Here is a 14577-nt window from a genome sequence, read left to right as displayed (position 1 = left end):
GTCGTATGAATCAAATGCCTTGTTGAACCTATGGAGGGCCGTGGAGGATGACTTCAATGAAAGGCCCACCGCTCAGTGATCTTCTTCGTTCCTCATGACCCTTGTTGGAGAGCTTGATTCAAGACAGCAAAGACTAGAGGCACGGTCGGGCTATGGTGATGCACGGCAGGAGATCGGGTTTGGGCTGGTTCGACCGCCTTCGCTGTGGTTGTGATGAGCTGTGCCACGACACGAGGAGCGAAGAAACCTTTGTAGGGAATTGTGGATGGTGATCAGATGCGCTGCAGGGATCCTGCGGCGAAAAGATTCTAGGCCATGCATGTTCATTGTCTCGTTCCTCATCGCAATCGAGGCGAGGGGGGGTCGGTCGGTGGCACGGTTGCACGGTCGGACGGTCGCCCGCTGAACTTCACAGCCACAACAACGATCGCGCATGAGAAAGGCGGAGGGTGTTAGGGAGAGGAGCAGTGCAAGGGCAGAAAGGAAAATCAGCGGGGATAGCGACAGGCAGTTGGGTCGCTGGGGCTGCAGCGACGGCAGGAGGACGTGGCTCTTTCCTCGAGAGCTGGGCCGGGGACAACGACCCTCGTGGCTGCAGTACAAGGAATCGACGGACAGCTGCACTCCTCGCCTCAACACCACCGCCACCGATCTTCGCGAAACATGGCTCCCCACACCGCGCGCTGGCGAGCTGCACGACCGCCATGGCTCGGGCCGCTGCGTATGCAAGTCATTACCGCTGGACGCTTGGGCCGCGCCCTGTCGCAAATGCGGCTAGGCCGCGACGCGCTACAACCTCAGACGCGTCTCACAACTCTGCTTCTCTTCACCAACCACAGCCACGATCCATCAAAGTTCTCAGCGCTGCCAACCCAGATCATCCAATCCACACTTTGATTCGCGTGTACTCTTCTGCTCAATCTTCTTCAAGCTTCTTCTTCGCCCCGACACCATGAATTTTCCTCCACCCAACAGAGCCCCCAACCAGACCCTCCTCAGTAGGGGCCAGCAAATTCTCGCCAATGGCCGCCAGAAACGCCGCGAGTACCTCGAGAAAACCTTGGCCCGCCGCGAGGCTGCAGCAGAGCGTCGCCGCCGTGAACTCGCCTTTTACGAGGCGCCCAGCGCCAGCGACGAGCTAGGCAGCCACAGCCACGACGCGCCAGCCAGCTACGACTCATCTCCCAACTACACCGAGGCCATGTACGACATGCCAGCTGGCTACGATACGCCTGCCGGTTACGATGCCAGCTACAACGAGTCCGTCAGCCACGGTTTGCGCTCCAGTTTCGAGGCTCCATCCAGTTACGTCATGTCAAACAACCACATGATGGCAGGCAGCCATGACATGCCAGCCAGCTACGACGCAACAACCATCCACAACGTTCCTGCTGACTACGACACAACAACCATTCACCATGTCCCGGTCAGCTACGGTGTTCCCGCTCAATCTGAGGGTCGTCGTCGTCAGTTTCATCTCGGCGACATCCACGAACAGCGTCGCAAGTTCAACCATTTCATGAGCCGCGCCGCCGCCTTTGATGACGAAAGCGACGATGAAGAATACTCGCCGCAGTATTCGCCGCAGTATGATGCCGAGACGTCGCCTACTGATTCCGATGAGCTCGGCAAACATTTGGCTCAGGACTTCCGTGGCATGAAGGCATTCAAGGACGCCTTGCCTGTTCCCAAGGGTCAAAGATGGTGGGAGCGTTACCGTGATCCAGAGTGGGACCCGGCGACGGCTCATGTCATTCCTCCGGACCAAATCAGGCGCCGTCCTCCACCCGATCCTGAAACGCCTTTGAAGCCATCATTCAATTGGAATCTCGCCGAGAACTCCAACTCGATCATCCTGGCTTCAACCCCGGTCGAGACTCCAGCAGTGACCCCAGCTGAGACTCGAGCAGTGACTCCAGCTGAGACTCCAGCAGAAACTCCGGCTGAGTCTTTAGCTGAGTTCACACAGCGTGGTCTGCTAGACCAGCGCTTGCAAGAGGAACGCGATCAGCGGGTCAAGGCGAAGGTCGACTCCATGTGGGCAAAAGCTTGGACAGACAAAGGCTTGGATCCAGACCCCGAGGTCCGCAGAGAGCAGTATCGGCAGTCGCGTCTTCAGAGGCTTGCTGAAAGGCGGCGGCAAGTTGGAATCAAACCCAAGTCATTGAGGATCACAACCTCCGAGGTCGACAAAATTCCTTCATCGGATTCAAGCACGCCCGAGTCGCCTCATTCTCCCACGCCCAGCAAAGAGCCGTTGCAATCCAAGCAACAGAGACCACAATCTCCTATTGTTCCCGACAAGGCTCAGCCACCAAACAGCCAACGTGTTTCCAGCACTGCGATTTCCGACGCACCTCAGGAAATACAAAAGGCTTCCATCCCTGCGGTTCCAGAGAGACCTCAGCCGGTCTCCGGCCAGGAGAAGGACTCCAGCCCTGCTCAGCCTGGTGAGATTCAGCAATCATCAAGCCAGGAGGTTCCTCGCACTCCTCCCGTCGAGACTCAGCAACAGTCTGGTCAGGAGAAGGCTCAGACTCCACCCCTCAAAGCTCAGGAGCCATCCGACCGGGAGAAACCTTTCGCTGTCCCCCGCAAGTTTCCCCTCACTTTTTACGAAAAGAGGCAACTCCAATACAACTCACCTGAGTCTCTTGACACCAGCCCAGGGTCCGCCCGATGGGCCAAGAGGATAGTGACATGCGAAGACCCGCTCACTATCCATTTCCCATTCCCCGAGGGGTATGTGGAGCCACCACCGCTTTCTCCGGATGAAGTGGATGAGGATCGGGAGGTTTTGCGAGCGTTGAGCCGAAAGTTGGCGCCTACGTCTTCGCGTCTGACTGAAGATGACCCGACCGAGCCCACAAAAGCGGACGCCGGAGGAGAGCAGGAAGTCCTCCAGCAGCGATCGATGAATGCACGATTGGACGCCGCAAGAAAAGGTATCCGAGATGCTTATCACACCACGAGACAGCTCATCGCCTCGATCGACACGACAGAGATTGTCGGAAACAAATGCAACGCCTGCGAGGCCTGTGGCCATGTCGAACAAAATCCCATTCTCATGATCTGCACCGGCGTCAAGAGACTTTTCCTCTCGCGCAGCCATCACGGGCAAATGAAGCCGACCTGGTTTGGCTTTCTGTTCATGCTTCTTCTTTCTTGGTACATGATGGAGATTGCGATCTCCGAATTCTTCGGCACTTCCGATTACGCGTCTACCATGCACGATTACGGCGTTTTTCCTGATTCTCCAAGATACCCATTTGCGCTTCTTACTCTGATTTCATGGATACCCCCCTTCAGTTGGCTTTTGCCGTTGTTCAAAGCGGATGCATTCTACGAAGCGACGAAAACAGTCCCCATCTTGTAAGGACTCTGATGGCATGACTACGATACCACGACCACGCGACGCCCACGATACCAAAAAGTTCTTTCGGCGTTCAAGGCAGTTTTTTTCTCTCTCTCTCTCTTTTGGGTTTTGGCTTGTATCAGCATGAGGTGGAAACGTGGGTTTGCGTGGATTCTGAATTGATTCTTGGGGTTTTTCTTTTGGCTGGGCTTTGTTTTCTTTTGGTTGGGCTTGTTTTTCTTTGAATTGTCGGTTTGAGTTCTCCGCCTACCTGATGGGACTTTGACTCCCCCCTTTTTCTCTTGGGGGGTTGAGTTGGTCTCATTGGGTAGGTGGGGTTGACTCGCCGTCCTTGTTTGTTTTGTTTTTCTTTGAATTGTCGGTTTGAGTTCTCCGCCTACCTGATGAGACTTCGACTCCCCCCTTTTCTCTTGGGGGGTTGAGTTGGTCTCATTGGGTAGGTGGGGTTGACTCGCCGTCCTTGTTTGTTTGTTGGACTGGAGCTTTGACTCCCCTTTCTGGAGTTGAGTTGGTTTTATCATTTCTGTTCCGTTTTGGATGCGCGAATGGGGTGGAGCTTTTGTTTGGCGGATTGGGACTTTGACTCCCCTTGTAGGGTCGAGTTGGTTTTATAATGTCTATTTCATTAGCTGTCCGAATACACTCGTTCGAGTCGTTCAAAACCTGTGCTGTGAAAATGCGAGCGAAGACTTCCAGACGCTGCAGCGCTGCTATATCAGACTTGTCATCCTTGAACTTGTGCTGCAAAAGTCATTGCACCTTTGCGCCGGCACGTGTTCAAAGTCACAGCAGTTGGTCACGTCGGGTACGTAGAAAGTGAAAGAATGGGGTGCGGTGCAGATAATGTCTACGTGACGTCACCGAGCGTTTGATGCTGCTCATCACCTGCATCCCTTTCGGTAGTCAGCTTCAGAAAGCTACACTAGCGCGAGCCCGCTGCTACAAAGCTTCTCCAACTCCCCTAACCACTTCAAATCTCCATCAATCATCCATCCAAGCCATGGCATTCCTCAGACCCGTTTCGTCGCTTCGCTCCGCCGCTACCCTGCGGCCGACAGTGGCCTCGTCCAGGCCCATGCTGGCCTTCGCCACACGATCGTATGCGCACTCTGGCTATGGCGACGGCAAAGGCGATCCTGCTGGCGAAAACCCGCAGAAGCAGCCGCCCGCAAAGTCCCGGGACATCGAGCACCCTGGCCCGCCTCCCCCGGACGTCGGCAAGGGCACCGATGCCTCGGCCGCGACGACGGGCAGCAAAGGCACGAGCAGCGGCGGCGGCGGCGGCGGCGAGAAGAAGTCTCAAAACAGTCATGCAGTGAAAGGTGCGGAGCCCAAGATTCTGAACGAGAACCCGCCCTCGGAGCAAGATCCCGAGGTGCAGCAGCACAATAAGGAAATGGAGCAACGCGCTGAGAGGGCGGAGACGAAGATCAGCAATGAGGACGCAGAGAAGGACAAGGTGCCGGCCAGCTTCTGGTCCGGTAAGTGTCTCCCTCTTGCAGAGATCGCGGTACGGGTTACTGATGGTGTTGGTGCAGGCCACGGCGGAACCAAGGGCGCCTAGAGGGGATGGTTGCGAGCTACGTCGCGCAATGGGTTCACAGTTCACAGCCTGGCAATGATGGCGGGCAATGGCGGGCAATGGCGGGCAATGGCGGCATTTTCTGTAGTCTATTCCATTACTGCGATACCTCTCGGCATGAATTATAAGCAATTGCATGCTCGTCTCTGGCTGAAACGGCACGATGCACGGGCACGCGCGGATTGGTGGCGGGCGAGCACGCAACGGTGGTGACGTGTTGATGTCAGCACCGCCTGCTGAAGCTTGCTTTCTGCGCCAGAAAATCTGGGGCAGGCGGTTTCCCCGTGTGGCGCATTGATCGTCGATTGCCCGTGTGCGAAGGATTGCGTCAGTGGGCTGGAGCTCCAGCAGCCACAAAGGAAGCTTGAGTTCCTGCCCGCCCCGACAACAAAACCTCGCCCTCCCGCCCCCCACCACCCTCTGCTCTCTATCCACTACCATCCTGCTCCTCGCCCACTACATCGAAGCATGAGGTTCAACATCGTATCCACCCTCGTGGTGGCTTTGGCCGCTGAGTCCGCCGTCGCCAGCACCTGGTTTGGCAAGGCAGGTACGTCATGACACCCCAGCTACGCCACCTCCATACATGACAGCGTGTTCTCTGCAATTGCCTCCGCTGACTCCTAGCCTGCAGCCTACAACAAGTGGCATGAGACTGAGCTCGAGCGCTGGCTCTCCGACCACGATGTCCCCTATCCCACGCCTGCCGATCGCAAGGATCTGGAGAACCTTGTCAAGGACAACTGGAACGCCAAGGTCGCTCAGCCCTACAACAGCTGGGACACCCAGCAGCTCCAGTCCTATCTGGGCTCCAAGGGTCAGGACGTCAAGAAGGGTGCCGAGCAGAACAAGGACAGCCTGGTGGCGTCTGTGAAGGCCTATTGGTACGAGACCGAGGACCAGGCGTCGAACGCCTACAACAGTGTCAAGGACTGGATCTTTGACTCGTAAGTCTTGCTGCTGATCTGACACATCGCGCTGCTCTGCTAACTCGTGTGCAGCTGGACCGACTCTCAGCTCAAGGCCTTCCTGGATCGTCATGGCATCCCGAGCCCCCAACCCCGCACTCGTGACACGCTCCTCAAGGCCGCACGTGAGAACTACCAGAGCGCTGCCACCAAGGTTGGTGAGACGGCGGCTTACCCCGGCGACTGGCTCTATGAGTCGTGGTCTGAGTCGGACCTCAAGGCGTGGCTTGATGAGCGCGGCTACCCCGCTCCTCAGTCCAGCACCCGTGACAAGCTCATCGCCTCGGTTCGTCGCAACTCGCGACTTGCTTCTGAATCCATGAGGTCCGCTCAGTCCTCCGCGTCTGCTTCTGCTGCTTCTGTCCAGGCCTCTCTCACCGACAGCCTTCTCGACGCCTGGTCTGACAGCCAGGTGAAGGAGTGGCTCGACAAGAACGGCGTCAAGGTCCCGCAGGGATCCAAGCGTAATGAGCTCATTGCTCTCGCCCGCAAGCACCGCGCAAAGTTGACTGGCGACAATGTCGAGCACTCCGTCACTAGCGCTTACGGCGCGGCTACTTCCAAGGCCGGTAACCAATACGCTCAGGCCACCGATGATGCCTCTTTGAAGGCAAACCAGGCCTACGGTGCTGCGGGCTCCTACATCGATTGGATCAAGCAGAAGCTCGGCCTTGCTGCTTCAGACGCCTCTGCCAGCGCCTCCAGCGCTGCCTCGGCCGCGTCGTCTGGTGCCAGCAGCGTCGGTTCTCAAGCCTCGAAGGATGCGAAGGGCTCTGCCGCTGCGGCTACTGATGCCGTCAATGAGAGCGCTTCGGCTGCCAAGCACAGGGCTTCTGAGGCGGCACAGCAGGCCACGGACAAGGTCAAGGAGGAGTTGTAAATGATCTTTACACTCGTCGGCGAACGCACGCTCAAGAGCACTATGGTGAACCAGAGACCGGTGACTGAGCAAGCTCTCAGGACGGTACATTTCATATACGGTTGTCATGGGATACGAGGTTTACGACGGATATCGAATCAGGAGCGGAAATTTGACCTAATGGACATTCATGGCGTGGCTCCTTTGTACTAGTACTACGGCTAAAAGGTTGAAAGACGATACATTGCTTGGGACAAGGGACCGGTGAATGGATTCTCTCAAATAGGGTTGTTGAGGGAATGGAAAATCACCACAGGATGTTGTTTGTTGCCTTTTTGAGGTGCCACTTAGCGGCGTGTTCGATTGACGTGAGAGAATCAAGTGAAGATGCTCCGTAGGCCGCGACTCGGATCTGGCTGTGTTCTTGGCGCGACGGCATAGTCGTGGCACGCAGCTGCTTCCAAGTCTCGAGCATGCGGCCTATCATTTCGTTACGGGCCTGTGGTGTAGTCACCTGCTCTTGTCTTTATTAAGTACCGAGTACCTAGACGCCTGAAAAAAACCCATCACCAAGTTGCGCCCCGGCGGTTCACTTGAATGTTTCCTTCACGGTTGTGAGATGTTGCCCATGACTAGTCTAATATGGCAATGCTATATCCGTTGAATGACACCTGAGGCACCAAGGCAGCAACAAACACTTCCAACCCCCTCCACGCCGGGCGCTCGCAACACGCGCAGAATGCTAGATGGTCTTGCTGCCTGGGACAAGGTGTCGATAGCCGTTTTCGACAAGGCGGTCTGCGCCGCGGCCAGGCAGCAACGCACCGCATCGCGCATCCTGCATCACACGGCCCGTGTAGCGCCGTTGGGCCTCACTCTGGACCCTCGGAGAAGCGAGCCATGTCAACCAAAGAACGCCGAACGGCGGTTCCAAGAGTCGCCCTCTCTGCCGGGCCCGGCTCTCTCGCCCGCCTGCAAATTTGCGGGACACGTTGCGGAAAGGAAGCGTCGAAGCTGCGTGAACCACCACGCCTTTCCTTCGTGTTTGCCGCAAAGACACCTGCATTCTCCTTCTGGCGTTGCTTGGGTGCGGCTGGCTCGCTCTCCGCCGTGCCCGTATTGTGGTTGTTGACCTCATGGTGCCGTTGAGGGCCTGGGGGTGCAATATCAAAAGATAGTCACTCACCCACGCGATACACCCAGGTCGCTACCGTGCCTGACCCGACGGTACGAAGACGCCAAACCCTGAACGATAAGGTGAGCCAGGAAAAAAAGAACCCCACCCGTCTTTTTCTCGGCGACGAAGCGCCTTCCGATTGTCCACGCCGAGCAGAAGTCGCAGACCGTCGACGAGGGCCAGGGCCGGCGACTGGGTGCTCTCGTCGCGCGCTTTCGCCCTTCTTCTTGCCCACTCCCTTCCAACTCTTGTCGGTACATCCGGCGCGCAGATCCAACAGGGTGCCTTTTCGCTGCACATGACTGCTCGCGCACTACACCCGGCCATTCTCCTCTTCGGCAGAAAATCGTCCGCGCCGCACTCTCGCAGGACTATCATCACCACGCGCACCCACGCTTCTAGACCCCCTTCATGCGCCTCCGGGATCAACGCCCCTCCGGCCAACGCGGGTGATTGACATCCTCCAAGCTCCGCTCTCCACCACCGACGCCCACTCAACCATGGCTCCTGCGCAATCCAAGATGGTACCTGAAGGAGGCGATGACAACGCGACAAGGGCGTCCGGCCAGCAGACGCTCGAAAACAGTCAGCTCTCGTCCATGTCTGCCAACAAGACTACCACGGCGCCCGCCGCTCCTCCTTCTCCTGCTGTTGCTGCGTCTAGCGGCGACGAGGAGCAGGATGAGATAAAGCCATCGACCAGCCAGATCCGCCCGACCCTCCAGGAGGCCGCCTCTCTTTCACGGAACGGTCGCTTCTTCCAAGCGCTTTACTCCATGATGCCGACGATCCCGGCCAGCACGCAAGAGGGCATGCTAGCGCGGGCCATGGAGAGTCTCCCCTCCCTCCCGGCACGTCTTCCCGGTCTCTCTTCTCTCCCGTACGTCGGTGGCCCCGAACGCCGCGCCCGTTGCTTTTCCAACCGCGGCTACACGACTCTCCTCGAGCCGTTCGAGTCCGTCGAGAGCCAGATCGACGCGAGCGTCGGCGACATCATCCGCGAGGACGTCGTCGTCGGTACTGCCTCGACCTCGACCCCCCAACTCCTCCACGCCGGCGACGAAGACATCAACGCCAACCCGGAGCCTCTCACCGCGTCCCCGGAAGACGACGACGACGACGACACCTACTTCTGCGTCTACGAAGACGTCGAGACGGACGTGGGCTACGAGGCGCGCCGGCAGCAGGCCGAGGCGCGGCACGACCAGCGCGCAGCAGCTCCGTACTGGGACGCGGCGAGGCAGGCGCGCGACACGGCCGACGCGATGCTGAGGACGGGCGCCCGGAAGGCGCTCGTCTGCGCGCGGGCCGGCGCGGCCGTCGTGGCGACGACGGCCCAAGACGCCGTGACGGACGTGATGAGGGACCTCAGCGTCCAGGGTGCCAGGAGTCGACTGGTCGGATCCGGTGCGCACCGCGTCGGGCTCCTCAGGGGCGAGGGCGGTGAGAGCACGCCTCATGAAGCGTCCGCAGTCTCCGAATGCTTCGTCGATTTAGGCGAGGCGGACTCCAAGAACGGCGATGGCTCAGACGATGACGAAGGCTGCGTTGAGGGCGTTGAGGGCCAGAAGGAAGACGTTGTTACCGAAGGCCTGACGGTGGTTGGAGGCGTTCAGCCGATCGAATCCCCGTACGGTCAGAAGAAGAAGAAGAAGCAGCAGCAGCGGAAGGAAACCAGGAAGGCACAGAAGGCCAAACAACGCGCCCGTTCGGCAGCCACGCCGGGAAGCGTTCGCTGCAACCAGGAGCCAAGCACCAGCACCAGCAGCAGTGACGACTTCTTCGATGCCCCTGCAAGCGGCGCAAGCACCGGTGCCTCCAGCAATCGTGCCGGTGCCACCTTCGACAGCATCGACCTCGACCGCAGCGAGTTTGTACACCCCGCGAGCCTGGCTGACGACGACGACGACGACGACGACGACGACGACGACTTCGATATCATCACCGAGGAGGAGGCTGGACGCCCGGCCTATTCTCTGGATGACATTACACCGCACGTCCGTCGGCCCCTCCACGCCGCCCGCGGCTACGACGGTCCCGCCACTGCCACTGCCGCTCGTCCTCGTGCTCCTGTCCGCTCGCCTGGCTTCCAGCGCCCGCCCTCGCCTGGAACGATGCCCATCGCCATGATCTCCCACGGGACCAACGAGCTTCCGCGCCGTCGTCGTATCGACGGCAACTGAAACAACAACAGCAGCAGCAGCAGTGGCGACCAGCAGAACAACTAGATGACCGGCTCGTGCTGACTCGACTGCTGGAAGCTGTCTTCTTCTACAACACTTCCTTTTCTTTTCTTTTTTTCCTTCTTCTTTTTTTTCCTGTTCCTTTTTTTTTCTACTTTCCTTGCTCTTTTTTGCTTCTTCTTTTTACGTCCTGTGTTTTTCTTTCCTTTTTTTTCTCCCTCATCTCGGCAACGGAGCTAGCATAGCGGGTGAGATTCTGCATGAGATTGAGACCAGGATACACGGCACGGCGTTCAAAATAGACACACAGAGGGCGGGTATATGGGCAAAGTCTGGTTTTCGTTAGGGTTGAACGAGAAAGTCTCATAGAATACCCTTGCAATCGGGCGATTTGGAAAAAAAAAAGTACACGATGATCAGTGTAAATGGACTTCAGTTCAGCGAGACATGAAAATGGGGAGCTTACAAGGGCTCAGACATAAGCGAGCACAAATGAATGAATATGCAATTTTGCACAGTTTGCTTAGGATTCATGGCACAGGGGAGCTGGAGCCGTTGTCTAAACGTAAACGTGTAGCGAGATACGTGATGTTTGCGATAGAGACAAGGAATCCAACTCCCCGCTGTTGACTATGATATATGCAAAGATCAGTGTAGAAGCGCTAGCTGGAAGAGAGCCCGGATTACTTACAGTTGTGCTTGAGTGGTGCACCTAGAAGCAGGGGCGAATGGTTACAAGGCAAGTGAATGAGAGCAGGACGTGCAATGAAAGCGTAGAAAGAAATACGAGAGGGTATTTCTGCTTTACTGAAAGGCTACCAACTCCGCCTGTCCAATCAGAACGCCTTATCTCCTCGCAGAGCGGGGGAACATGCTATCAAAACAAGACTCGGACTTGAAAGGAGAAAAGAGACAACCGAACAACACCGATTGGCACCCGATGCGATTTTACCTAAAATGTTCATAGAAGAGAGAACAGATCAAACACCGTCCTAAAACTTCTTGCCCTTCGTCCTGCTCCTGGTGGACCTGGACGGCGGCGCCTCCTCACCTCCCGACTCGTCCGTACTGTTATCCGGCGATGCGTCTGTGACTTTCCAGATTGGTTTGCCCGGGCCGGCATCGTCGTCGCTAGGCTTTTTGTTGGGTCCCACCTGCTTCTCCTGTTGCTGGATCTGCTTGACGAGCTTTTGCGCTTCATTCTCCTGGCCGTTCCAGCCGCCGCACCCCATGCACTTCCACTTGCCCAGGTCTTCCAGCGACTTCGTACCCGGAGGTGCTTGGCCGTTGACAAGGCGGCAGTGCCCACAAATGAGCACGAAGCGGTTCTTCGGCTGGGTTTCGTCCTCGCCCAGCAGCACGTCCAAGATGCGATCGTACCATTGCGGTCCTCGGGGACTCTCGGGGGCATACTGCGCAGGGAAAGCGTTGGGCGCGAAGTCAGCATCGGTTGCCCCCGCGACGGGTCCTCCAGCTTGTGGACCTGGTGGGAAAGGCGGCTGCTGCTGGCCTGCCGGGAAAGGCGGCAGGAATTGCTGGCCCTCGCCCGGCGTGACGGGGCGCGACGACCCTCCCTCAGATGGGGGTGGCACGTTGTTGCGAGGAATGTTGGCCGTAGGCGGAGGCGCAAAGCCGGTGCGGCCCGAGTGTGCACCAGTGGCCGAAGAGGGCCTGCTATCCCCTGACGGCCGGCGCTGGTCGGGCGTGGAAGGCTCCTGCTTGGGCGAGGGCTTCGGGGTGCCGTACTTCTCGAGCAACTGTTGCGTAGAGTTGTACTTGGTAGCGTCCTTGAGCTTCTCAATTGTAGCGTCGCGCTCCTTGTAGAGGTTGTCGAGGTAGGACTGGGTGTTGTTGATGCGGTAGTTGAAGTAAGCGGCCAATGCCTGACGAACGCCATAAATGCTGTGCTGCGGGTTAGCCGGCGTCTATGCGGTCGCGAGAGAGGATGCGCACACAAGCGGACCGCCGGCCATGCCGGTGTACTCGACGGGGCCCCAGTTCCGCCAGCCGGTGATCAGGGTCAAGATCAGGGCTGCGAGAATGTATGCAAAGGTTGTGTACAGGGTCCACATGACCTTGCTTCTGCGGGAGTTCTGACGCAGGCGGTCGCCCCGCGCGCTGGCCTTCGTGATCTTCGTGGACAGAGCCGAGAGCGTCTTCTCAAAGCCCGCGGCGGAAGTGTCGTCCTGGCCTCACGGATCAGCAACGGGAGCTCCTATTCGCGCGCGGAGGCGGTGGAGGGGGAATGCGTACCCGCCATGGCCAGAGAGACACCATGGTGTCGTGTAGAGAGCGCCGGTCAAGGATGGCAAAGCTGGATGGAGGGGGGGCGCTCGATGTTGAGCATTGTTTGGAGACAGCAGCTGCACGGCGCGTGGCTTCTTTGCTGTGCTACGTCAATCCCGGATCAGCAGGGATGCCCTGCTACGTCCCGTGCCAAGCCGATTTCCCCCTTACGTCAGCAGCATTTCGACGCCCTGACCCTCGCCCATGTCTCTGAATCCGCTCCGCTCTTTCGCCGCGTCTGAAGCTTCGGATCAGCCAGCCCACGCCCGCCAGCTCGCCGGAACGCTCCAATATCGCTCCAAATGGCTCTTGCTGCCTACAGGAATGTCTTGCGTGCCACCCGGCTCGCCTTTCAAGGTGCAATTTCTCCCGGCGCAATCCCCCCCCCCCCCAAGGTTTGCCCTTTCTGACTTTACCGCCGCAGGCGATGCCGCCATCTTGTCCGCCTCTCGGATGAAGGCGAGGGACGACTTCGATGCAAACCGGGGCCTCGATGCCAATGGCGAAGATGCGGAGAAGGCCGTGACCTACGCAAACGAAGTGGCCAAAGTTTTGAGAGAGAACGTTGTTCAAGGACGAGCCGGCGACCATGGCCGATACCGTACGTTCGTATACTTCTGCACCGAAGTCAAGGTTCTAATCGAGCATGATGCTTTCAGAGCTGAGGATTCACGAGCACACGGAACGCGGCGACAACGAGACTATCAAGCAGAACAAGGGAAAGAATACGCTGTCAGGCGTGAAGTGCTGTTCAGCTTGAAACTATTCATTCCCTGCGGCATAAATGTGATATCCACCTGCTTTTCTCCCAGACTCAGACCCGGGTTGACCACATAACTCCGTAAACGCCTTATGCATGCATGTCCGCTTGAAGCAGCCGGCTATAGTGACAGTGACCGGCCATCATGACCGAAAACCAATCGGGAAAGAAGCAAACATCTCGGTCCGCTTTGCGGTGCATGAAACCGCTTGGTTAGTTCCCCGCCAGACTTGCATAATTCACCTCCTCCGAACCCGGAGGTGGTGCGATGGCAGCAAGGCTATCCAGGTTCTCCGTAGCTCCGCCGGCGGAAGACGGACCAGCCGCACCTGACCCCCGGCCGTCTGATGCCGCTGCAATGGCTTTCTTCGTCTGCCTCCCCGACCTCGCATTGGCCATGCGCTCTTCCCGTTCCATGGTATCCAGCGGCTTCGGCTTTCCCCACTGAATCCGCAGCGGCACGCCCTTCACCACAGCCCTGCCTTGACATGCCTCAGCGGCCTTCTCCGCCGAATTCCTGTTGACGTAGTTGACAAAGGCGCAATGCGACCTGTGCGAACATACAAGTGACCGAAGCTGGCCGAAATTGGTGAAATAAGAACGGATCTCGTGTTCTGGGAGGTCATCTTCGACGCCAGTAACAAACAGTGAAGTGATTTTCTTATCTGCCGGGGGCAGAATATCCTCGGGACGTGGCGCCAGTTGCGCGGCGCTAGGGAACCCCCGGGCTCCGCGACCAGTACGGCTCAAGGGACCGCGCGCTCCTGGCGGTCCGGCTTTGGTGTCCTTCGTGCGGATGGGGCCCGCTCTATGGAGTTGGCCCTCACTTCCCTCGGGCGCAGGCAACGCCTTCTGTCCGTCTTTGCTACCCTCTCCTGACTCCAGCTCCAACCTGCGCTGCTTTTTGTAGTACGGCTCGCTTTGTGCCAGGCGCCGCAGCAGATCCCTTGCCTTCTCATCCGTCTTCTCGTACTCCTCGATCGCGCCTCTGCCCTCCTCAATCTCTTTCTCGTGGTTCTGCGCATAATACTCGCGGTTGATGTTGCTCTGAGGGCCGGGAGCGACCATCTTCAGGGCTGCATCTCTGACGACGATGGGCAGGCCGAAGGACAAGTCGAGCATGCAGCACTGGCAGCAGTTCTTCAGGCGCGCGCACGTAAGACAGATGTTGGTGCGCTTCTGTCGCGAGGTGCGATCGGCCTTCCACTTGAAGACGGTGAAGGGGCGGGTGCAGACCTTGCACTCGGAGCCGTAGTCTTCCTTCAGCATCTGCACATATGGGTTGTCCGGAAGGCATCGTTCGCATACGGAGGGAAAGTCGGTGCTTTCCCAGCCAGACCGGTTGAGGTCGTGCTTGATCTGGGGCGGCATGGCGCGCGACGGGTG

General features: G+C 58.1%; 7 protein-coding genes across 7 annotated transcripts; 5 read left to right on the top strand and 2 right to left on the bottom strand.

The window, feature by feature from the left end:
- Positions 1-952: 952 nt before the first annotated feature.
- BKCO1_2000135 (cell division protein) lies at positions 953-3376 on the top strand (the record flags this gene model as incomplete). Its single annotated transcript, XM_020272325.1, has 1 exon — positions 953-3376. One exon carries the CDS (start codon positions 953-955, stop codon positions 3374-3376), a length of 2424 nt encoding a protein of 807 aa, XP_020134785.1.
- Positions 3377-4376: 1000 nt separating this feature from the next.
- BKCO1_2000134 (conserved serine-rich protein) lies at positions 4377-4940 on the top strand (the record flags this gene model as incomplete). Its single annotated transcript, XM_020272324.1, has 1 exon — positions 4377-4940. The coding sequence occupies one exon, from the start codon at positions 4377-4379 to the stop codon at positions 4938-4940; it is 564 nt and encodes a 187-aa protein (XP_020134786.1).
- Positions 4941-5426: 486 nt separating this feature from the next.
- On the top strand, positions 5427-6806 carry BKCO1_2000133 (msc1 protein; the record flags this gene model as incomplete). The annotated part of the gene is made up of 3 exons (XM_020272323.1): positions 5427-5508; positions 5593-5905; positions 5960-6806. The coding sequence occupies 3 exons, from the start codon at positions 5427-5429 to the stop codon at positions 6804-6806; spliced, it is 1242 nt and encodes a 413-aa protein (XP_020134783.1).
- Positions 6807-8462: 1656 nt separating this feature from the next.
- BKCO1_2000132 (uncharacterized protein) lies at positions 8463-10145 on the top strand (the record flags this gene model as incomplete). Its single annotated transcript, XM_020272322.1, has 1 exon — positions 8463-10145. One exon carries the CDS (start codon positions 8463-8465, stop codon positions 10143-10145), a length of 1683 nt encoding a protein of 560 aa, XP_020134784.1.
- Positions 10146-11137: 992 nt separating this feature from the next.
- On the bottom strand, positions 11138-12422 carry BKCO1_2000131 (protein lunapark-b; the record flags this gene model as incomplete). The annotated part of the gene is made up of 3 exons (XM_020272321.1): positions 11138-12047; positions 12099-12331; positions 12399-12422. 3 exons carry the CDS (start codon positions 12420-12422, stop codon positions 11138-11140), a joined length of 1167 nt encoding a protein of 388 aa, XP_020134781.1.
- Positions 12423-12635: 213 nt separating this feature from the next.
- On the top strand, positions 12636-13191 carry BKCO1_2000130 (mitochondrial zinc maintenance protein; the record flags this gene model as incomplete). The annotated part of the gene is made up of 2 exons (XM_020272320.1): positions 12636-13032; positions 13091-13191. 2 exons carry the CDS (start codon positions 12636-12638, stop codon positions 13189-13191), a joined length of 498 nt encoding a protein of 165 aa, XP_020134782.1.
- Positions 13192-13404: 213 nt separating this feature from the next.
- BKCO1_2000129 (pre-mrna-splicing factor slt11) lies at positions 13405-14562 on the bottom strand (the record flags this gene model as incomplete). The annotated part of the gene is made up of 1 exon (XM_020272318.1): positions 13405-14562. One exon carries the CDS (start codon positions 14560-14562, stop codon positions 13405-13407), a length of 1158 nt encoding a protein of 385 aa, XP_020134953.1.
- Between the last annotated feature and the right edge of the window lie 15 nt (positions 14563-14577).

The sequence above is a fragment of the Diplodia corticola genome (genome assembly GCF_001883845.1).
Source record: "Diplodia corticola strain CBS 112549 chromosome Unknown scaffold2, whole genome shotgun sequence".
In the NCBI taxonomy this organism is placed as follows: Eukaryota; Fungi; Ascomycota; class Dothideomycetes; order Botryosphaeriales; family Botryosphaeriaceae; genus Diplodia; species Diplodia corticola.
This window is presented reverse-complemented; position numbering and strand designations above follow the sequence as displayed.